The sequence below is a fragment of the Ochotona curzoniae genome, unplaced genomic scaffold (assembly GCF_017591425.1).
Source record: "Ochotona curzoniae isolate NIBS_2020 unplaced genomic scaffold, NIBS_Ocur_1.0 contig_605, whole genome shotgun sequence".
Taxonomy (NCBI): domain Eukaryota; kingdom Metazoa; phylum Chordata; class Mammalia; order Lagomorpha; family Ochotonidae; genus Ochotona; species Ochotona curzoniae.
The window spans coordinates 2,012,256-2,034,636 of record NW_024466491.1 but is presented as its reverse complement, the minus strand read 5'-3'; the positions used below and the strand labels follow the sequence as shown (position 1 = coordinate 2,034,636).

At 66.4% G+C, this 22,381-nt stretch overlaps 3 protein-coding genes across 6 annotated transcripts; all 3 read right to left on the bottom strand.

The window, feature by feature from the left end:
* Positions 1–1,537: 1,537 nt before the first annotated feature.
* SGTA (small glutamine rich tetratricopeptide repeat co-chaperone alpha) lies at positions 1,538–22,015 on the bottom strand. Of its 3 annotated transcripts, XR_005884869.1 has the most exons (14): positions 21,949–21,994; positions 19,483–19,665; positions 18,486–18,592; positions 18,308–18,392; positions 17,831–17,930; positions 17,162–17,266; positions 16,931–17,069; positions 16,790–16,852; positions 16,437–16,474; positions 15,925–16,014; positions 15,697–15,823; positions 15,354–15,613; positions 2,877–2,884; positions 1,538–1,548 (listed from the first exon to the last, which is right to left on the bottom strand). XR_005884869.1 is itself a non-coding variant. In XM_040990521.1 (12 exons), exons 2-11 carry the CDS (start codon positions 19,580–19,582, stop codon positions 15,712–15,714), a joined length of 939 nt encoding a protein of 312 aa, XP_040846455.1. In that variant the 5' UTR covers positions 19,583–19,621; positions 21,949–22,015; the 3' UTR covers positions 14,929–15,613; positions 15,697–15,711. The 3 variants fall into 3 exon arrangements, 2 of the variants coding, with proteins under 2 accessions (XP_040846455.1, XP_040846454.1); XM_040990521.1 differs by lacking the exons at positions 1,538–1,548; positions 2,877–2,884 and having other exon boundaries at positions 14,929–15,613; positions 19,483–19,621; positions 21,949–22,015; XM_040990520.1 differs by lacking the exons at positions 1,538–1,548; positions 2,877–2,884 and having other exon boundaries at positions 14,929–15,613.
* DIRAS1 (DIRAS family GTPase 1) lies at positions 1,759–2,355 on the bottom strand. Its single transcript, XM_040990522.1, has one exon. The coding sequence runs from the start codon at positions 2,353–2,355 to the stop codon at positions 1,759–1,761; it is 597 nt and encodes a 198-aa protein (XP_040846456.1).
* On the bottom strand, positions 7,980–11,454 carry SLC39A3 (solute carrier family 39 member 3). 2 transcript variants are annotated; one of them, XM_040990518.1, is made up of 3 exons: positions 11,302–11,454; positions 10,013–10,294; positions 7,980–8,972 (listed from the first exon to the last, which is right to left on the bottom strand). In XM_040990518.1, exons 1-3 carry the CDS (start codon positions 11,323–11,325, stop codon positions 8,229–8,231), a joined length of 1,050 nt encoding a protein of 349 aa, XP_040846452.1. In that variant the 5' UTR covers positions 11,326–11,454; the 3' UTR covers positions 7,980–8,228. The 2 variants fall into 2 exon arrangements, with proteins under 2 accessions (XP_040846452.1, XP_040846453.1); XM_040990519.1 differs by having other exon boundaries at positions 11,366–11,454.
* Positions 22,016–22,381: the final 366 nt, after the last annotated feature.

The following is a 22,381-nucleotide window of genomic DNA, read 5'->3' as shown; positions in this document are numbered from 1 at the left end:
CTGCACCTGTGTGGGAGACCCGGAAGAGACTCCTGGCTTCGCATCAGCTCAATCCTGGACGCTTCTGTGTAATGCTGTTGTCTGCATGCTGCTCTGCCGGGGTCCCCGTGTGGGTGCATCCACAGCCCTGCCCAGGCCCCCCGTGTGGGTGCATCCACAGCCCTGCCCAGGCCCCCAGTGTGGGTGCATCCACAGCCCTGCCCAGGCCCCCCGTGTGGGTGCATCCACAGCCCTGCCCAGGCCCCCCGTGTGGGTGCCTCTTTTCGTTTTTCCAGTCCTGGCAGTTGACCCTCTTGGCTGATGGGTCCCCTGTGCATGGTTGGGCTCGGTGTGGACAGAGTGGGTATGACCATGCGGTGTGCCAGGCTGACAGAGTCCCCCACCTCTCTCTGCATCCCCCACCCCCCCGCAGCACACGGGTCACCTGAGGAGGGCGGATCCACGGTTTATTGCAGAATGACTACAGTCTAGCAGGTCTATGCTACACGGAGCCCATGGCCAGGGAGACACATCACCCACATGCAGGCAGGAGGCCGGGCCGGGCAGGGGTGGCATGAGGGGAGCTGGGCACAGGGGTGTCCAGGGACGTTGTGCTATCAGGGTGTGTCCCTGAGAAAGAGTGTCACCCCCTGGGCACCCTGGAACCTGTCAATGGGGTGGGGGGCTCGCTGTGCTGCCCCAGGCTGGACCCCAGGCTGGACCAGGCTGCGTCCTGCGTGGCCAGTGTGTGCGCTGGGCATGGCCACACCACACACTCGCACTCACCCACCCACCCTGCCCTGCCCAGCACCCCGAGTGACCACAGGCCAAGGCTGCCCTCTGGTCCCCCCTGTCCGGCCCCGCTGTCACTGCGCACCCATTCTCCTCACAGTCCCTCCAGTCCGCCCTGCCCTCTGCGTGCCCTTCCACATACAGTGACCACTCCACAGGCCCCGCGTGTGAAGCCGCGCCTGGAGCCTGGGGGCTGTGCCCACCGTGACCCACAGTGGACGGCAGGACGCGCAGGGGCAGCGCAGGATCCGCGTGGACGCCGGGGCCGCCATGCCCTCCTCCCAGGCAGGTGGCCCGTCCACGCTCCCGGCCCTGAGGTCCCTGCTGGGGAGACCCTGCACCCCGAGTCCGAGCCGTGCTGGGGTCCCACACCCCGGGTCCGAGCCGTGTAGGGGACCCGCACCCCAAGTCCGAGCCGTGCTGGGGACCTTGCACCCCGGAGGGGGCCCGGGAGGAGTGCAGGCAGGACGGCGGGAGCCCCGCACCCCGGGAGTCACAGTGATGGATGGGTGGGGTGCGGGACGGAGCCCCCAGGGTGCAGGTGGACAGCGAGGGGGGGGGCGTCCAGGGGCGGGGCCCGCGTGCTGGGGGCGTGGTTTGGGCAGATGGGGCGTGACTATATTATAGGGGTGTGGCCAGGGTGCTGGGGAGGGATCTGGGTCGGCGTGCCCTTTGCGAATAGGCGGGGCCTGGTCGGATGGGGCGGGGCCTGGGCGTCGCCTGGGTGGGTGGGGCGAGGAGGTGGCGTGGGCGTGGTCCGCGCTGGCAGGGCGGGGCCTGGAAGGTGGCGTGGGCGTGGCCCGGGCGGGCGGGGCGGTGGCGTGGGCGTGGTCCGCGCTGGCGGGGCGGGGCCTGGAAGGTGGCGTGGGCGTGACCCGGGCGGGCGGGGCGGGGAGGTGGCGTGGGCGTGGTCCGCGCTGGCGGGGCGGGGCCTGGAAGGTGGCGGGGGCGGGGCCTGCCCGGCGGGGCGGGGCCTGCCCGGCTGCGTCACATGAGCGCGCACTTGCCCTTGGCCCGCTCTGTCCGCTTCTGCTTGCCGGCGCGCTTGCCGTCGATGCTGAGGCTCATGGAGCGGCGCGTCTCGAGCGTGAGCAGCTCCTGGAAGAGCTCCTTGACGTTGTAGTTCATCTTGGCCGACGTCTCCATGAAGGCGCACTTCCACTCGTGCGCCACGGCCTGCGCCTCGCGCGTGTCCACCTCGCGCTGCGTCTCGTCGCACTTGTTGCCCACCAGCATGACGGGGATGTCCTCCACGCTGCCCTTCATCTGCACGATGAGCCGGTAGATGGGGCCCAGCTCCTCCAGCGACTGCTTGCTGGTCACCGAGAAGACCAGGATGAAGGCGTGGCCCTTGGAGATGGACAGGCGCTGCATGGCCGGGAACTGGTGGCTGCCCGTGGTGTCGGTGATCTGCAGCGTGCACACGCTCTTGTCACAGCTGATCACCTGCCGGTAGGTGTCCTCGATGGTGGGGATGTAGGTGTCTCGGAACGTGCCCTTGACGAAGCGTAGCACCAGCGAGCTCTTGCCCACGCCGCCGGCCCCGAACACCACCACGCGGTAGTCGTTGCTTTGTTCAGGCATCTTTTCCTGGAGGGTTGGAGGACTCGCTGCCCTGCGGGGAGAGGGGTGTCAGGGGTGGAGCGGGAGAGGGGCGTGTGGGGCAGGGGCTGTCCACCCCCTGTCCAGGCCACCTGCCCTGGGGGAGAGGGGTGTCAGGGGTGTCAGGGAGAGGGGCGCGTGGGGCAGGGGCTGTCCACCCCCTATCCAGGCCGGCTGTCCTGCGGGGAGAGGGGTGTCAGGGGGTGTCAGGGAGAGGGGTGCATGGGGCAGGGGCTGTGCGCTCCCTGTCCAGGCCGGCTGCGGGGAGAGGGGTGTCGGGGTGGAGAGGGTACCTGGGGCAGCTCAGGTTCGCCTCCTTTCCACCTCTTCCCAGCTTCCCTCCCAACCACAACCATGGCTCCCCCATTGCTCTGCACCACAAAGCTTCCTAACACTGGGGAGTGGCCCTGCAGGGCAGTTGTGTGTGAGAGAGAGCATGGTGGGTCCTTGTGTGTGTGCATTTAGAATGCAGACTTAGGGCTGCGACCCCCAGATGCAGGGACCTGGCAACCTCCTGCCCACCCTCTGCCCCCTGGTCGGTGACAAACCAAGAACCACAATTTTGCAATCTTGGTTCCCTGCGCCCATGTGGGAGACTCGGATGGAGTTTCAGTTTCACGGTTGTAGCTGTCTTGGTGAATGAATGGAAGGTCTCTCTTTTTCTCCATCCTTCTCCTTTTCAAGATAAAAAGCTTGGCAGTATACCCCACATTTCCATGATGTACATGCCCCAGGCCTTTGCCTGAGAACCCCCAAAATCAACTCACATGACCTTCTTAACACTTATATGAGGGACTGACCCTGTGGCATAGCAAGCTAAGCCTCTGCCTGCAGCACCGGGATCCCCTGTGGGCGCTGGTTCAACTCCCAGCTGCTGCATTTCCCACCCAGCTCCCTGCTTGTGGCCTGGGAAAGCAGCAGAGGACGGCCCAAAGCCTTGGGACCCTGCACCCACGTGGGAGACCCGGAGGAGGCTCCTGACCCACATTGCTGGATTTGCTCAGCTCTGGCCAGCATGGCCATTTGGGGAGTGAACCAGAGGATGGAAGATCTCTCTCTCTAACTCTGTCTTCCAAATAAATACATTTTTCTGACTTGAAAGGATGAGACCAAGAGATGAATGGAGATGTCCCATCCACTAGGTCACTGCCTAGATGACCACCCCAGCCAGGGCTGAGGCCAGGAGCCGGGTACCGGGCCCCTCCTGGGCTCCTCTCAGGGTTTGTTGAGCAGGGAGCAGGAGCTGGCTGTGGAGCCAGGGGCTGCAGAGCAGGATATGGCTGCCGCCCCCGTTCCATGCTTGCCCCTGCTTCGGCTTCCCGCTCAGGGGAACAGAACCCATCTCCCTTCTGCCAGGTCCCCATCCTCCATGCTCAGAGAGGTCACACAGTCTGTCCACTCCCTATGCCCTGCAGCAGGAGGTGGGACTGGGGACAGAAGACCTTGTTCGTATCGCGCAGGGCGGGGGGCCGGTCACGCTCCTCCCCAGCTGGCTGTGACAGCCTCTCGGCATGGGCCGGGGTCTCCACACCAGAGGATGGCCTGGGTGGGGTGTGGTTGTGGGTGTCTGGTGACACTGGGGTCTCCACACCAGCGGACGGCCAGGACGGGGGATGGTTGCGGGTATCTGGTGACACCTTCCCGCCAGGGCCCCCCCCTCCCAGGGCCTCTGACCAAGTTCGTCAATGGGACTTGCAAACCCGTGTCCTTGGGCTCCAGCTGTGAAATGACAGCCGCCCTGGTGGAAATGGAGAGCAGTGACCACCATGGTCATTACAGGGGCATCAGAGTGGCCCAGGAAGGAAGACAGCAGCCCTGTGCATGCCCCAGCTGGCCAGGGTGGCACCGGCGTGTCTACCTTCTCAGTGACTGGGCTCCGGAGGGTAAGGGCTGCTGGCTGGGAGGCAGGGACCCCCGGGGGCTGCAGGCAGTAAGTTCTGCAGTTGCAGCTCTTCTCTTGTTCTGGGGCCCAAAGCCCCCATCAGAGGGGCTAGGCTCCCAGGGACCCCCACCCAAGGCCACGCCAGGCACCTGCAGGTGCTGCTGGCATCCCAGCCCCAGCTGCTGGGGCATGAGGGGTTGTGGGCATCGAGGCTTGGTGGGGCTGGGAAGTCAAGGTCACACAGAGCAGGGATGTGGCCACGCGCAGCAGGACTCAGCCCGTCCTGGACCATGCTCGGCCTTGGGGGTTCCTCAGCGGGTGCAGGGCATCCCACCTCGAGGCCTGGGAGACCACCTGAGGGCTGGCACAGAAAGACTGCAGCAAGCCAGGGGACAGCCCTGTCTGACCCGGGGGCGGGGCGGGCCGTGAGGGGATGCCGGACCCGCTGGCCACTGGATCGCGGAGGGCCTGCTCTAGCTGGGGACAGGGTCTCCCTGTACCTCAGCGGGGTCGGCGGGAGGAGCCAGCCCGGGGGCCGAGGGTCCTGCGGCAGGGGCTTGACCGAGGTGGGAGACGCGCGGCCCACGGCTGCCCACGGCGGGGGCGCTGGCACGCGCGCGCAGGGGACACGGGCGCGCAGGTGCTCCGTGCAGGGCCCTGGCTGCAGGCTCGGCGGGCTCCGAGGCCCCGGAAGGTGCCGGCCAGGACAAAGGAGGTCCGCGGCCGGTGTGTGTGTGTGTGTGTGTGATGCCCAGGAGCCTCGCCCCCCGCCGGGGCTCGGCCGCCTACCTGGCTCGGCTGTCCCTGCGGCTCCGGCTGCCGAGTCCGCTGGCGTCGCCGCCCCCCGGCCGCCCGCCCAGCCCGAGTCGCCGCGGCCGCCGCAGTCGCGCCCGCCCCGCCCGCCGGCCCCGCCCCGGCCCGGCCGCTCCGCCCCTCGGGGACCCGCACCCCGAAGCCGAGCTCCGGCCTGCACTTGCCACCCGGGAGGGGTGGGCTGGGCCACCAGGAGCCCACTGCCCCGGGTCAGAGCGGACAGCACCTTGAAGGGCTTCTTCGGGGGGGGGGTTGCACATCTCCGCCTGCCCCTGAGGGGGGTTAGCAGAAAGGACCCCCGCTACACACACCCCCAGGTGACATGAGCAGACTGGGACCCTCTGGCTCCTGGCTGACAGGGGTCCATTCTTGCCTGTTCACTGTCCCCTCAGGATCAGTGGGATGGGGGTCCCCTCTGCTGGCCACCAGCGCCCATCACCTCCCACACCAGGGCCCACTTTGCTGCTTGGCCTGGTGGCCAAGCCCTCCGGTGACTGGACCCAAGCTGCCCTGGGCACACCCGACCTTGCCCTGTTCTGCTCCGGCTCAGCCCGCATCTCACCCTTCACCACTGTGAACGTGCGGGTACGGTGCCTGCCTGTACGGTGGGGCTGCCGGGCCCCCGTGGCATCCTGCCTGCTCGGCGAGTGACCACGCTGTGGGCACCGGCCCAGGCCAGGGCAGCTGACTCACGCGGAGCAGCGTGGGCCGGGAGGCAAGGCCACGCTGCGGCTGCTATTTATAGCTCCTCCCGGGCTTGGTCCTGGGCCTCGCCAGCCCAGGAGGACAGGTCCCTGGGCCCAAGCACCCCTCAGGCACATCCTGGGGCTGGGCTCTGCAGTGAGTGGGGGTGGCTGTCCCCCAGGGGGACACTGCCCAGGACTGCCCTCCGTTCCAGCAGCCCGGATCCTCACCCCTCGTGTAGTCAGGAAGCATGGTGGAAAGGTAGATCTCTGGGCTCAGCCCCCAAGTGTCCACAGGACCGAGGGGAGCCTGGTTGGAGCTCTGAGCTCCTGGCTGCCCCCTGGGCCAGCTCCTGCAGTGGACAGTGAATTACAGACACCACGAGGTGGGTGTCGTGGCACATTTGGTTAAACCGCTGCTTGGCACAGCTGCACCCCGTCTGAATGCTGGTTCAGGTCCTGGATGCTCCACTTCTGGTCCCCCTCGCTGGCTGACATGTGCCTGGCAGGCCACAGGTGTCAGTCAGCTCGGCTGCTTGGGCCTCTGAGAGCCAGGCTCCTGTTCTTGTGGCCACGTGGGGAACGAGCCAGAGGGTCGGAGATGCGTGCATTCTTCCAAAGCGTGGCCGTCCTGCTCTGGCCTGACCCAGACAGCTGTGGCTTCCGGAGTCTTCCCAGACAAGCCCCCCTACCTTGCCTCACTGGCGGTGGCGGCGGGAGGGGAGGGGTAGTTATGGAGAGACCCACTGGTCGGGAAGCAAGGCCAGTTTATTGCTGACAGCTCGTTGGTCTGGCCGCCTGCACCTGCCAGGGTCCGAGCTGCACATGGCAGGATCCGTCCCCTCTCTTCTGCGCAGGTACAAGGGCTGTGGCTGGAGGCCGGAATAGGCCTGGGAACGCCGCCCGGCCTGCTGCCCAGGGACGGGGCCCCACAGGTTCCTCGGTAGAGCCAGCACCGAGACCATGGTGGTCACCGTTCTGGGACTGCAGCCGACTCCATCACCAGCTGGGTATGGCCTGTGTCTGTCTTCCTCTCGGGGCGCTGTGGAGCCAGCTGAGGCCTCCTGAGGGAAGCTGTCCCCTCCTGGGCAGGGCACCCAAGCCCAAGGGGGCATCCTCAAGCATGGGGGTCTTGAGACTGTGCCTGCCTGGGGTCTGCACAGCACCTGCAACCTGCCTGGCAGGCAGCCTGGCCACGGCCAGAGGCAGCACCTGGCGGTGCGGCTAGCAGTTGTGTGGACATCTACCTCCTGGCTCTGCAGCTCACTGTCTATCTCCCGGAGCTGACCGCAGCCCACTGTGGGTCCCCGGCCAGCACCACGAGTGGGGCAGTCCGCGAGTAATGCCCAATGCTGGCACTGCTATCTGTCCCATGGCTGTGACCAATTCAGTCTTGTGCAAACACAGTCACTGGTGACCACAGGGTATGCCAGGTGTGACCCCCCGGTCCATCCGCTGTCACGCTGGCCCTGCCCTTGCAGCTACGGGGAAGTGGGGCGCTGTGGGCTGTTCTGACCATTGCAGGTAGGGGCCATGGCCCCCCAGATGAGCAGAGGAAGCAGGGTCTGCCGTGTACAGCTGGTACTGGCAGTGGCAGCAGGGTACTCAATCTGTTTTTGGCAGGAATCGGGGATGGTGGGCCGTGGCACCAGGCTGGGGACCCGAGTCCCCCTCTGTAGGGACCCTACAGCACCCAACCCTATCATGCGGCCTCTGCCACCCCCGATCCGCAGAAAGGACACAGTTGGTTACGCAGCCGCAGGGCAGGTTCCTGGGCACAGAAGTTTCCAGAAATGGGCCTGATGCACTTATATTACCCAAGTGTGCTGAGGTGGGTCTCCCCGCAGCCACATTTCCTGCTGGGGCACAGCTGGACACCCAGGGCCATGAGGCACAAGCAGGGATGTGGGGAGTATGTGTCTGTGTTGGGGGGTGGGTGGCAGGCCTGGGGACAGAGCCAGGACTGAAACCCCGGCAGCTTCCTGCTGCGCCCGAGTGCTTGGAGCGGCAAACCCCGGGAGGAGGCCAGGGTCCCCAGCTGTGGCCTGGTTGCTGGGACGACAGCCCAGAGCCTGGGGCTCCCGGCCTCTGGGGACCTCCTGCCTGCCTGCCTGTGCCTGGCTCCTCCGGGCCCATGGGGGCAGGATGAGGCATTACGTGGCAGTCCAGCCCAGCCGGTGCTGAGCCCCAGGCCGGGGACCCTGCCCTACCTTTCCGTCCCAGTGTGGCTTCTGTGGGGGCGGAGGAACTATCCAGAAATGGGGGACAAATGGGGCTCCTGAGAGTTGGCGCAGGCTCTGAGCCTCAGTCCTCGCCACGGCCACATGAGGGGGCTTGCCAGGACCCACGGGGGGCCAGCAGGGCAGGGACCCAGCCACCAGGGAAGGGGCCAGGGTGAGAGGCCAGGCCGTGCAGGTTGACACACTTAGAGGTCTTCTTCGAGGAGTGGGTGCGGAGCCCCAGCAGGGGGCTCCCCCTCACCACTTGAGGAAGACCATGGCAGCCAGCACAGCGTAGCCCAGCACCAGGCACAGCACCTTGAGCAGTCGGTCGTTCTTGTCCTCCAGCTCCTTGGCCAGGATCTCCAGGAAGGTGACAAAGAGAAAGGTGCCACCTGCCAGGCCTTGCAGCAGCACGGACACCACACTGCCCGGCACGCCGCGAGCGCTCTCGATGGCCAGGCCCACGCCGATGCCCAGCGGGATCATGGCGCTCACGGCCACGGCCAGCTTGGCGGCCTGCCGCAGTGGCACGGCGCTCCGGGCCATGTTGACACCCAGGGCCACGGCCACCAGTGTCTCGTGCACGGCCACGCCCACGAACAGGCTCACCACCTTCTCACCTTCCTCCTGCAGGCCCAAGGCCAGGCCCTCGAAGACAGAGTGGGCAGACAGCGCCGAGACGAGGCTGAGCAGGCGCAGGGGCCCGGCGCCCGGCAGCTCCTGCACCCGCAGCAGCCCGGGGCCGTGGCCGTGCGGTTCCGAGGCCAGGAGGGCTCGGCCCCGCGCGCCACCCAGGAATGGGCTCTCGAACTCGGAGTCGCTGCCGGCGTCCGAGCAGCCAGCGTTGAAGGTCTCCAGGTCGATGAAGGGCGGCTTCTCCTTGCGGCAGCTCAGCACCAGCTGCTCCAGGAAGAGCGTCAGGAAGAAACCCAGCAGCATGATGGTCTCGGCCAGCGGGTAGTCAGTGCTGATGTGGCCCAGGTTGAGCACGCGCTGCAGCTGCAGGCCCGGGGCGATGGCCACGTCAGGGGCAGGATGGGGACGCGGTGCCCACGCTGGGCTCTGCTCCCGGCGGCTCGGTGTTGGGGCCCCTGCACCCCCCGCAGGGGCTGGGAGACCCTGAGGGAACTCCCAGCCACCGGCTCTGGCCCTCCCCGGCCCCGGTCATTGTTGGGGAGCAGAGCAGGTTGGGGTCCCCATCTACCTCTATGTCCCTCAAACAGAGTGAAAAACAAAACCGCCAAAAAAGTGGGTGCAGCTCTGACTGAGGGGGTCACTGAACCCCAAGAAGCCATGACAGGGGTGGTAGGCCACAGGGCGCCGGGGGCACTCAGGCGGAGTGGAGCAGAGGGCAGGGCTGGTGGTGTCTCTCCCAGGGTTCACGCCTGCACCCTGGCAGGTGAACCGGCTGGAGTCGTGGTCTCTGTGGCAGTGACGAGGTTATGACGACACAGGACACAGTAGGGGCCGTGGCATAGGGCTGAGCAGGGGAGGGGCAGTGAGGGCAGCACGGCCCTGCCGGCAGCGGGGTCCACAGGGAGACCACATGTGTACGTGGGCATGAGTGGAGCAGGACGTGCGGATGGGCCGGTGTGTGCTGATGGCTCTCCTAGCCTGGGTTTTATCAGGCGGCCACCTGAGGCCACATGAGAACCAGCATGGGCTGGTACCTCCTGTGCCTCCCTGAGAGCATGCCAGGCCCAGCCCCGCTAGGAGCCAGCCCCGGCAGGGCCTGTGCTGGGAGGCTGCCCGACCCCCACCACCTGGCCCCACCCATCCCGAGCCGTGCCAACCATGGTGTCCCCAGACATGGCCCGGCATCCCTGTCATGGCATACCCAGGGGGGGTCAATGCAAAAAGAGAAGAGAGGACAGAAGGGCCCTGGTCAGTGCCCGTTCAGCTAGGCGGCCTCCCAGCAGCTGCAGCCTGGCTCTGGGGGCTGGCCCGCTTACCCGATGCTACCTCCCGCAGGGGTACACCCAGCACCCCATGGCCAATCAGAGCTCACGGGGCGCTCCTGGGGTGCACAGGGGCCTCACCTTGTCCCGCACGGCCGGCAGCAGCGCATTGAAGCAGGTGGCCAGGAAGACGCCGCCGCCAAAGGCGTTGCAGAGCGCCAGTGCCTTCTGGGAGCGCTGCGCCTTGTCCAGGTTGGCGTCCAGCAGCCGCACGGGCAGCAGGGTGCCCAGCAGCATGCAGGCAAACACGCCCACCATGCTCAGCACCTTGGCCAACAGCAGGTGCGTCATGGTGGCGGTCCTGTGAGCATGCTGCGGGGGACCACTCCTCTGCTGGCTGCCTGGCTGCAGGGGTGTCTGCGCCTGGCAACAACAATGAGATCCACTGCTGCAGCCGGGGGACCGCCAGGGCTGGGCCTGCAGCTGGGGGTCCCCCAGTGTCTGCGCTGTAGCTGGGGGTACCCCAGGGTCGGGCCTCCTGCACCCAGGGGTCCCCAGTGCCTGGCCTGCAGCTGGAGGAGGGTCTCTCAGGGCCAGGCATGCTGCAGCCGGGTGTCCTCCAGGGCTGGGCCTGCAGCTGGGTGTCCCCCAATGCCTGGTCTGTAGCTGGTGGTCCCCAGTGCCTGGCCTGTAGCTGGGGGTCCCCCAGGGCCGGGCCTGCTGCTGGAGGAGGGTCCCCCAGTGCCGGGCCTGTAGCTAGAGGAGGGTCACCCAGGGTCGGGCCTGCTGCAACCAGGAGTCCCCAGGGGTGTGTCTGCAGCTGGGAGTCCCCAGTGCCAGGCCTGCAGCTGGAGAAGGGTCCCCCAGGGCCGGGCCTGCAGCTGGAGGAGGGTCTCTCAGGGTTGGGCATGCTGCAGCTGGGTATCCTCCAGGGCTGGGCCTGCAGGTGGGGGTCCCCCAGTGTCTGCGCTGTAGCTGGGGGTACCCCAGGGTCGGGCCTGCTGCACCCAGGGGTCCCCAGGGCCTGGCCTGCAGCTGGAGGAGGGTCTCTCAGGGTTGGGCATGCTGCAGCCGGGGTGTCCCCTAGGACTGGGCCTGCAGCTGGGTGTCCTCCAATGCCTGGCCTGTAGCTGGGGGTCCCCAGTGCCGGGCCTGCAGCTGGGGGTCCCCCAGGGCTGGGCCTGCAGCTGGGGGTCCCCCAGGGCCGGGCCTACAGCTGGAGGAGGGTCTCTCAGGGTTGGGCATGCTGCAGCCGGGTGTCCCCCAGGGCTGGGCCTGCAGCTGGGGGTCCCCCAGTGTCTGGCCTGTAGCTGGGGGTCCCACAGGGCCTGGCCTGCAGCTGGGGGTCCCCCAGGGCCCCGCCTGCTGCAGCCCGCCCCCACACCGTGTACCCCGCAGCTCGGCCCGGCCCTCGGCCCCGGGGAGCTCACCCAACTGGCCCCTGCTCTGAGCATTCCCTGCGCCCCCCGGTGGACCCGCCCCAGCCGCACGCACCTCTGTCCGGTCCGCAGTCCCCCCAGCCTGGGCTCCGCCGCCCAACGGCCGCGCTGACCGGACCCCTCAGCGGCGCCGGACCCTGCCGAGTCCCGCCGGCGCGATCCCGCCCACGGGCGCGCCGATTGGCTTTCCTCGCGCGCCGCCGATGGAAGACGCCAAGGCCATTGGCTGCTCGGGCTGAGAGCCCGCCCCTTCCGCAGAGCGGATGAGCGCAGCCACCAAGCGCCTCCGCGGGCAGTTGGGCCGCCGAGTAAGGGTTCCGGGAGGCCGTGTCCCGCACAGCCGTCGGGGAGCCGCTGCGGGCTGCCGGGCTTCGAGACCCGCTCTCCCTCCTGCGGGGTCGTGACAGCGCGGGGAGCGTGGCCCGGCCGCCCACGAGGGAGGCGAGCTCTGTGCTGCAGGCTCCCTGGCCCGCAGGATTCCGGGGACGAGCTCCTGGTCGGGCACTCTCTCCCCTTCCCTGCAGGACACCATGGCAGCACAGCGCTCTCGCCCCCAGCACCCTGGGCTCCTGCAGGGATCATTTTCCTAAGCCCTGACCCGCGCACCACCCGGCAGCTGGCCCTCACCTCCTGCAGGACGAGGGGCCCCCGGGGGCCACACTGCTGCGGACCAAGGCCCAGCTCATTCCAGAACCCAGGTGGGCGTTGCACCAAGCCCTGCTCGCTGGGCTTTTTTTTTTTTTTTTTTTGCTTTATTTATTTTGACAATCTTTATGTAGTTAATTTGGGCAAAAAGGGTCAAGGGCTACAGGAAAGTGGGTAAGACTATTATTTCCATATTGTTTCCTTCATATATCTGAGGTAGAGGGGGATATTGCGGGAGAAGCCCCACCCGGTTTCCCACCCACCCCAAGTCCCGCATGTCGGGCATGCTCCGAGATACTCGTTGAAGTGGTTTCAATAGGACACCAGTTTGAAATTGCTGCCAATCTTGCCTCTCCAAACACGATGAGGTTGTTGAAAAATCCATTAATTGACATTGTCCATCATGGCGTCTCTATTTGCCCGGTATTTTGTTGCCAACCTATAGCTGAGGTGGTTGATTAACTTGTTCCATCTTCTGTCCCTTCATGGTTAGGGTTCTGAGTCTGGCATTTCAATTGGGGAGATCACCAAAGAAACTTCGTCTGAGGTGTTCCCAGGCCAGATACTTGTATGCACCAGCAAGCACAGGGCCCAGCACGGTCCATCACCCGGTCAGCTGGTAGTTGCAATTGCTGGGTTGGTTGTTTTCAGCCCCGCCTTCTACTGGAACCAATGGGTGTTGCAGTCCAGCCTGGTTCTGCACAGCACATACTCGGTCTTAAACCAGTGGGAGCTGCATCCTGATAGGAGCGACCCACAATAACCCCCACCAGGCCCATCCCCTGCCCTGGTTTGCCAATGTGTGGCAGACCAGTCCAATCTGTCCCACATCCCCCCTGGCTCTCGTACATGGCAAATAGCATTGAAGCTTGGATCCATCTAACCAGCTCAACAGTCAAGCCTTCACGGGTGTGGTTGAGTGCCTCTCTGTCTAGCTACCCCAGCCCCTGTCCTAGTTCTCGTGCCTTCCTGTGGGAGTGGTAACCCAAGAGGGGGGAACCCACTATTTCCTTCCCTGCTCACTCCCGGATTGTGCACTTTCCAGGTGGTTCTGCAGTTTGACTTGACAGGATTAGCCCCCAGTGCCAGTTTCTGCCAGCTGATGCTACGGCTATGCCCAAACAGCCCTCTCCCATTCTAATTGTAGGTTGCACCCATAGGAACAATCAACCCATCCTGGCTTTTCCCTGGTCTAGGCCACATGAGGCCCACAGGTGTTGTAGCCCTGCTTAGTCTGGTCTGCCCCCATCCCAGTTCGTGCTCTCCAGTGGGAGTAGCTGTCCAGCAGGGGAACCACCCCTTATTCCCCCGCTGGCTCTGTCCCCTCCCTTCCTGTTTCTCACGTGTGCTGGTTGGGCACTGCAGTCACATCCGGCACAGTCAACCTCACCCTGGCATTCTGTAGTGTGGACTGGTTTTTATCACAACCAAACCTGGCTCGACCCTTACTCTGTTCTGGTGCTCGGATTTGCCAGTGATGACGTTAACTGATTCAGCCTGATCGGCCCCCAATCCATGCCTAATGTATGCCAGTGGGAAACTTCTTGTGGCCTGCTCTGGGCTGTTTCCATTCATGCTTCTTGCGCTTACCCGTGGGGTCTGTGTCCTGCCAGAGGAGTTGCCCAGGCTCCTCCATCAGAACCTCTCCCAGTGCCAGATTTTGCACATGCCAGTGGGTCCATGAGCCAGCCCTACTCAGTTCCTGACTAGCTTTCGACCCAAGCTGGTTCTTTTTTTTTTTTTTAAAGATTTATTTTTATTATTTTTTATTGGAAAGGCGGATATACAGAGAGGAAGATCTTCTGTCCGATGATTCACTCCCCAAGTGAGCGCAACGGGTCGGTACTATGCCGATCCGAAGCCAGGAGCCTCTTCTGGGTCTCCCACGCGGGTGCAGGTTCCCAAAGCTTTGGGCCGTACTCCACTGCTTTCCCGGGTCACAGGCAGGGAGCTGGACGGGAAGCGGGGCTGCCGGGATTAGAACCGGCGCCCATATGGGATCCCGGGCGTGCAAGGTGAGGACTTAACCACTTGCGCCACCGCGCCCGGCCCCCAAGCTGGTTCTTGTTGTTGGATGTTTCAGCCCAGCCACGGCTCATCCAGTCCATTCCCACATACGGCTCACACATGGTTCAGTAGGGGTTGCAACCTAGGCTAGTCCGTCCCACGTCTATCCTGGTCCTCCAGGAGCACCAGGCAGTGCTGGGGTCTGGTCCTCGCTGGGCTTTTGTTCTGAACCTCCGGAAGGGTCCCAGCAGGCCCTTGCAGGATACAGCCGCAACGGGGTGGGGGTTGAACCCTGGTACCCGGATTGGGGTGAGCAGCCCTCCACAGGCCCCCCAATGAGAAGTTTCTGGAGAGTCAGCCTGCTCGCACTCCTGCAGACAGGTGTAACCTGTCCCTTGGTCAGAACGCTGAGCCACTGGGGGACATCACATGGGACCTCTATTTCTCCCGCTCCCCCTACAGAACCCCTCGGCCCTCTACGCTGCACAGGCCACCATTCACACGTTCTGTTCCCAGCTCCAGGCTGCCCCTGGAGGTGGGAGCCAGCCACCTAAAGACCCCGGGAGATGGGCATGAGGGGCCCCCCAGGCTTGTTGTACACAGGTGGGGGAGGCCCCACAGAGCAGTGCGCAGGCCCAGGGCAGAGGCCCAGAGAGAAGGAAGCAGGCATGTGGGAAGCAGGGGCATTGCAAGGGGTGCAGTTGGGCCGGGGTGATGGCCGGGGTGGTCCAGCAGTGCAGCTGGGCCGGGGTGATGGCCGGTGCTGTTCGCTGCCCTGACCCAGAAGCAGGTGCATCCTCTCTGCGATCCCTGGGGTGCAACCCAGATCCCAGGAGCTCATGGGGAGCCCACCTTCCCACAGAGGAGCCCCCCACTTGCAGGTGGCTCTATGCGCGCAGCCTGGGGACACTCCTAGCTAGCACCAGGTAGGGGGGTCCCCGGGGAGGCCAGAGCACACACACTGAGCAGAGGTCACGATGTGTTTATTCTGCAGGGGTGCACACAGTGCCCGTCGCCCACGCCAGGGGCTGCAGGCGGGCGGCTGCACCCCTCCGGACTGGCTGCCCACAACCCTGGGCAGTGTCCACACCCTGCCCCAGGGGAGGTGGGTGGTGCTGAGCACGTCTGTGGGACACACAGGCCAAGGGCCCAAGGTCACCACGTGCCAGTCGCTGCCGTGAGGACTGTGAGGGGAGGTGGGAGAGGCGGGCGCCTGTTCCCGCTCAGCCAGCCCAGAGGCCACTTCCTGACCCACTGGCAGGGAGGCCCGCTGGACGGCCCAGGGCCATGGCAGAGTGGGGCTTGGAAACATGAGGGTGAGGCTGACATGGATGGGGTGGGACTTAGATAGGGCGGAACTTAGAGACACACAGGGTGGGAGTTGGACAGACAGGACAGGGCCTGGGGTCCGCAGCCACAGGTGGCGCCCAGGGTGCTGGGTGCTGGGCCCGAGGGGGCGGTGCTGCAGACACCTTGCTGGCTCTTTGGGGAGGAGCTGGGCGCGTGAGTACAAAAGGGGAAGGGGCGGGGACCATCCATCCCGACAGGGACATGCGGGTCCAGTTTCCTGTTCTTTGCTCTCCGGCAGTCCAACGTGGGGGTGGGGAGGGGGCAGATGGCAGACACGCGGCTTGCTGCCGGCCAGGGACGGCTGTGGAGGGAGAGGACGGTCAGAGGGGAAGAGGGCGTGGAAGGCTCCCTGCACGCAGGGGCGGTGGGTGCCGGGGCCCTCACCTGCCGGGCCGGGGCTCACTCCTGCTGCTCCTCGTTGGCGCTGGGCGTCCGGCTGCGCATCTCCCTGCGCAGCTGCTCGATGAACTCGGGGTTCTGCTGCTGCATCTGCTGTGCGAACTGCTGGCCCCTGTGTGGGCACGGGGGTGCTCAGCCGGGCACAGGGGGCGGGTGGGGGGGGGCTGGCTCAGCGCAGGCTCCCCTTCCCCCTGGCCGCCCACCCCTACTCACGCCTGGATGAGGCTGGCCAGGTCATTCTGTGAGGGGCTGGTGCCAGGGGTACCCAGAGGGTTGTGAGCGCCTGAGATCATGCCAGACATTCTGTGAAGAGAACGCCATACCTCACGCCGAGCCGGGCAGCCCTGCCCTCCCAGTGCACCCCGGGGAGCTCCTCCAGGCCACACCCTGGAAGCCCTGCCCCCTGTAGCACACCCCCTCACCCTGTGAGGTGGCTCTGTGCCCTTCCTCCCCAGGACCATGAGGTTGGCTCCTTGGGGATGCCCCTGACCAGCCTGAGTGCCATGGGCCTTGGCCAGGGTATGCCTACCCCAGGGGACGCGGGCCAGGAGCGGGGCACCTGTTGACACATGTGCCGTGTGTAAACGGCTGCAACAGGGGAAGTCTGGGGGTGGGGCAGGAAGGGGGCACGTGGCCACCAGGGGCTGGGCCTGATGATGTTGTGGCATTGCTGAGCCGCACCCTGGGGACCGTGACAGGGTGCTGCTGTGGCTCGGCTCACTTACAGCTGCTGCAGCTGCGGGTTGTTCATCATGTTGGAGGCCTGCGGGAAGGACAGGCCGTCAGGAAGCCCCGCCCGGGCGCCCCGGGGATCACAGTCCCAAGCCCACCCTTGACCTCGGCGCCAGGGCCGCTGCACCCACCGTCGGGCATCGGAGGTGCCGAGAGGCTGGGGCCCGCCGGGCCCCTCCCAGGCACAGAAGAGGGGGCAGGGCATGGCTCTCGGGGGGCCCCAGGACAGATGTCGAGTGCCTGGCACCCGGAGGTGGCGCCTGTGCCGTGGGGTCCCGTGGGAGCTGGTGGTGGCAGAGGCCTGGGGGCAAGGCCAGCTGCGGGGCCGCCCCGGTCGCCCACTCACCATGCTGATGAAGCTGGGGTTGCTAAGCAGGCCGGCGATGTCGAAGCTGCCCGTGCCGCCCGTCTGCGGGTGAGAGGGGGCCTGGTGAGCACGGTGCTGCCGGCTCCGGGGCCCTCCCGCACCCCCGCGTGCTCCACTCACCGGGCTCGGGGCCTCCCGCAGCTTCTGCTCAGCGATTCTGAGGTTGGACTTGTAGGTCTCGTTGTCGGGGTCCAGCTCCAACGCCTTCTTGTAGTAGGCCACGGCCTCCGCGTGCTTGCTCAAGCTCGACAGCGCCAGGCTGCGGGGCACAGGCAGGAGGTGGGCATGGGCCGAGGATGGGGGGGCAGGGGGTGTCAGGTGCGGGGATGGGGGGGTCGCCTCGCTGCTCACCCCATGCGCCCGTAGGCCTTGCTGTAGCACGGGTCAATGCAGATGGCGCGTTCACAGTCCCGCACGGCGCCCGTGTAGTTGCCCAGCTTGCTGTAGGCCGCGGCTCTGCGGAGAACAAGGCGGGCAGCTTTCACTGGGCTGTGGTCCACGTGCCCACGCACACACAGGAGGCCGCTGGGAGGCCACGGGCAGCCACAGCGTGGGGACCTGAGCTGCTCCCCAACACTCAGCGACGAGGGCTCCAGGTCCAGCAGAGGCGGCCACCACCGTGCCCGAGGCGGCCAGGGTCTGCGGCCACTCTAAGGGGTGCGTGCTTAGGAGCCTGGGGTGTCAAGATCTTCCACAGGACACGCTCCAGGGGCGGGGGAAGAGAGGCAGGCACGCTGGCCAGGACCTCCTGTGACAGCTGCGTACCATGGGGTGGAGAGCCGGGGCCCAGCTCACAGCTCCTGCCACAGGGGCGGCTGCCGCAGGACCTGCCTGTGGTCCCAGGCGCTTCTCACAAGGGAGCAGCCCAAAGGGTGAGCATGGTGGGGCAGCGGGCAGGGTGCCACCTGCAATGCCCACTCCAGTTCCCCTGGAGAGCAGCAGAGGACGGCCCCAGCGTTTGGACCCCCGCACCCACGTGGCAGACCTGCGTGGCGCCCCTGGCTTCCACCCTCCCCGCACCTGTTGCAGAAGTAGACGGCGTTGGCCGGGTTCAGCTCGATGGCTTTGCCGTAGAAGTGCACGGCGGCCTCGAAGTTTTCCACCTTCATCTGTTCGTTCCCTAGACGGGTAGAGGAGAGAGAGGCCCAGCTGCCCCGCTGCGGACGGACGTCCCCAACGGGCACGGCAGAGCAGGCAGATGCCTGCCATGTCACAGCGCCGCTGCCAAGGGGGTGTGGGCACCTGGGGCGGGTGGGAGTGTTCTGGGGCATGTGATCCCCGGCATGGCGGGCACTGAGTCACGCGAAGTTTAGCCAGGAAAATGTGAAGTCGGGGGGTTTAGGTTCAACCTCTACTGCGCTCCAGAACATTCTAACTACCCCAAAAGGATCCCCCACTCCATCCTCGGTCCCTGCCAACACCCACTCCTGGCAGCCCACCCTACCTCACCCCATCCTCTCCCGGTAGCCCACTCCACCTCATCCTGTTCTCTCCCACCTTCGGTTTTAAGGCGCTCGGCCTCGGCAGAGTCTTCCTCTGATGGTGGGGTCCGCTCTGGGCTCCTCAGGTCAGGTGGAGGCTCCTGTTGGGACACAGCCCACGGCCTGCTGTTCCACCACCCTCAGGTGCCGGGCCCAGTGTCGCCAGCCCCCATCACCGCTGTCCCCAGACTCACCTTGCCACTGGCAGCCGCCTCAAAGATCTCTGGTAGCGTCTGGGGGAGAGCCAGGTCGCTGTCTTCCAACGATACCCCGAAAGCCGTCTCCAGACACTGGATGGCGACTACAAGAGCAGAGGCCTTGCTGTGAGGGCATGCCAGGCACTGCCCGCACCGACCCTGGCAGAGACCTTGCTGTGAAGGCATGCCAGGCACTGCCCGCACCGACCCTGGCAGAGGCCTTGCTGTGAGGGCACGCCAGGCGCTGCAAGCACTGACCCTGGCAGAGGCCTTGCTGCGAGGGCACGCCAGGCGCTGCCCGCACCGACCCTGGCAGAGGCATTGCTGCGAGGGCCCGCCAGGCGCTGCCCGCACTGACCCTGTCGCTGCTCCCTTGTAACGACTCCCAGGCCCAGGAGCCCCCTGGGGTTTGCTCTGGGTTCCTCTTGCTACTGTCAATCTTGGCAGCTCAACAAGGACACTGGGCCTCCCCGAGGAGCTGCCAGCTAAGTGTGCTGGGGACAGGAGTGCCCCTGGCAGCTCCAAGGGGACCTGAGCCATCCTTGTACATCTGTAGGACAGGATTTATAGCAGGAGTCAGGCCTGGGGCGGGATGTGCTGGGAGCCCTCAGGCTGGCCAGTGCATTCAGCAAATGGCGTTGTGTAGGTGTTGTCTGCTCTGGCCGTGAGCAGCCCGTGTCAACAGCCTCCTCCAGCCCAGGGCCGTGTCCACCCTGGGGTGCCCTGCACGGGCAGCCAGCCCCACGGCCGTCCATATACAAGTGCACCGAGGCCTGGCAGGACCTGGCCCTTGGAGCTGCGTGACCCTTCGGTATCAGTGGCCCTGGTGGGATCAGGCTGGGTGGGTGGGGATGGCACGATGGAAGGAGCCTTTCTGTGTGGCTGGTGAGCACAGAACATTCTAGAAGTGCACACTAAGAAAAAGGGGCGGGAAGGAGGTGACGGTTGATGGATGGCGGCTATGAGGCCGCCGTGCCCCTTGGGGTGGCTGTACCTTCTAGGCTCTCCTGCGCGTCCGAAGAGAGCCCGCCGTGCCGCAGCTGCTCATGCAGGAACTGGATGATGGCGTAAGCCAGGCGCTTCTTGTTGTCCATCTCGAGATGGGGTCACGGGACGCCGGGCGCTTCCACCGTCTGTGGGTTCCAAGGCCGAGAGCATGAGGCCCCAGAGGTGCGGGCTGGCGAGGGGTGAAGTGGTGTGGGCCCACCTGCTCCCACAGCACCCACAGGGATCCCCAGACCTGAGTCGAGGCGGAGGCACTCGAAGCACCCATCCCGCTGTCCCACGTCACAGCCCAAGAGCTCTCGTAGTTTACCCACAGGCTGGGCACACCCCCCACAGCTCCCGGGGGCCCCAGGCTGTGACAGAGAGCCAGGGTGCCGGCAAGCAGTGGGCTACAGCAGGACACAGCCATTTCTCAGGGTCCAGACCCTGGAAGGACTTGGGTCGCAGCGACCACCCTGGTGCCACAGACGCCTGCGCACGTGGCCTGGTGGGTGGGAGGGGTTTGCCTGGTACCACCAGGGTGCCTGTGTCTCTTGGGAACTGTGGGTGCCAGAAGCTCCTGGGGCTGTACCCCGGACATGGAAGCCAACAGGCCCCAGCTTCTCCGCCACGTGTCGGGACCCTTTGCCTGAGACCCCACTGGCCGGGCACAGGACTGGCCATCTGTTCCTCCGGAGCGCCTGCAGTGCAGCGTGTGCCGAGTGGGCTCTGCATGCTCCCAGATGAACTCGGGGTGTCGCTTCCCCAGAGTCGCAGGGTGTGGAACAGTGCCCCCATACTTCTCCCCTCTGTGCCAGGAGCCTGGCTGTCCCCAGAGGCCACCGGGTCAGCCCCAGCTGAAAATCACGACCACCAAGCGATGCTGGGAGAGCCGGGCACGGGACCGCAGCTCACGCCCGCCTGCATCCCACCAGCTGGGGCTGCAGGCTGGAACTGCCCTGACCACTTTGGGCGTGAGAACCAGGGCAGCCTGCAGGGCTCCGGCCGTGGGGCAGCGGTCATTCCTTCTGCGGCCGTCACCAAGGCCCGACCCCAGCTGCCCTGGCTGGGATCTGGAGTCCCCAAACCCGACACAGCCCAGGAGCCTCCGTCCCTCCCTGCCCAGAGCCCATCACTGGGAGCAAGGCCGAAACCCGTCCATTGGGGTGTGCCCCCTGTTAGCCAGGGTGTGACTTGCATCCACGACCCCTGCCCATTGGGGCGGAACCCCATTCCGAGATTCCCGTTCAACAGGCCGTGCGTGACCCCTGTCCATCCGGGCACTGGGGAGACCTCTTCTGTCTCCCTCAGACCCCCAGACCTGCTGTGAACTCAGGGCAGCGTCCACCCCTCGGTGGGCTCCGGGACCTCACTGTCTAGCTCAGGGTGCCAACCTGGGGTTCCTGCTCTGTGACCACACAGGGACAGCCTCCACCAGAGCAGGGAGCCGAGGAGCTGGTCACTTGGGTATGGGGGACGGGGGCAGGGGGGGTGGAGACACTGGCCATGACAGTAGTCCCCCAAAATGGGGTGCCAGGGACAGGATGGGTCCCCAAGTCACAGAACCGGAGCCAGCGCCTCACTACGAGTGGGGTGCCCTCGTCAGTGGTCGGAGGGACCCCCCCATCCTGAGGGGCTGGACCTGCCAGGGCATGGGGACGAGTAGGGCCGCCCCCTCCGCCGCCAGCCTCTTTACTCCCAAGTATCCAGCTCTCAGGCTGAAGCCCCCTCAGGGCTCACTGCCCCCTGAGCCGCGGCCATGGACAGCCGAGCCCCACGACCCCGGCCGCGGACACCCCCTGCCCCCCGAGCCCCCCGGGCCCTGCCCGTGGACACCCCCTGCCCCCCGAACCCCGACCGTGGACACCCGAGCCCCCCCAGCCCTGGCCATGGACAGCCGAGCCCCCCGACCCCGGCCGCGGACACCCCCTGCCCCCCGAGGCCTGGCCGCGGACACCCCCTGCCCCCCGAGCCCCCCGGGCCCTGCCCGTGGACACCCCCTGCCCCCGAGCCCTGGCCGTGGACACCCGAGCCCCCCGAAACCTGGCTGTGGACACCCCGAGTCCCGGCCGAGGACACCCGAGCCCCCAAGCCTTGGCCATGGACACCCGAGCCCCCCCAGCCTTGGCCATGGACACCCGAGCCCCCCCAGCCCTGGCCATGGACACCCGAGCCCCCCGAAACCCGCCTGTGGACACCCCGAGTCCCGGCGGAGGACACCCGAGCCCCCAAGCCTTGGCCATGGACACCCAAGCCCCCCCAGCCCTGCCCGTGGACATCCCCTGCCCCCGAGCCCCCCGAACCCCGACCGTAGACACCCGAGCCCCCCCAGCCCTGCCCGTGGACACCCGAGCCCCCCCAGCCCTGCCCGTGGACATCCCCTGCCCCCCGAACCCCGGCCGTAGACACCCGAGCCCCCCGACCCCGGCCGCGGACACCCCCTGCCCAGGCCCAGCGCCGAGGACCCCACACTCACCTCTCCGGCGACCGAGCCCCGACCCGACGGCTGCGCCTGCGCTCCGCGGCGCGCCGGCCCAGCCCCCTGGAGGAGCTGCGCACGCGCAGCCGGGCCCCGGGTGCCGGTAGGCCTTCGCTGGGCGCAGGCGCGTCCGGGGGAAGTGATGCAACCGAGAGGGCGGGAAGCCGCGACGGGTGTGAGGGCAACTGACCTCGGCGACCTGAGGGAGGCCGGAAATGGAGTCCGATTTCCGGTCCCGAGCCTACAGCGTCGCCTGCTCGGACGACCGCCGGTGCCCGGAGCCGACCACGTGCGGCGGAGCGTGTCACGTGATCCCGCCGTGTGCCCGCACGCGCTGTCGGGCTCCGCGTGCTCTTGGAAGGGTGACGGTGCACTAGCGGCGGCCGTTTCCATAGAAACCGCGCGGCCCGGACTGAACGGGAGGAACCGG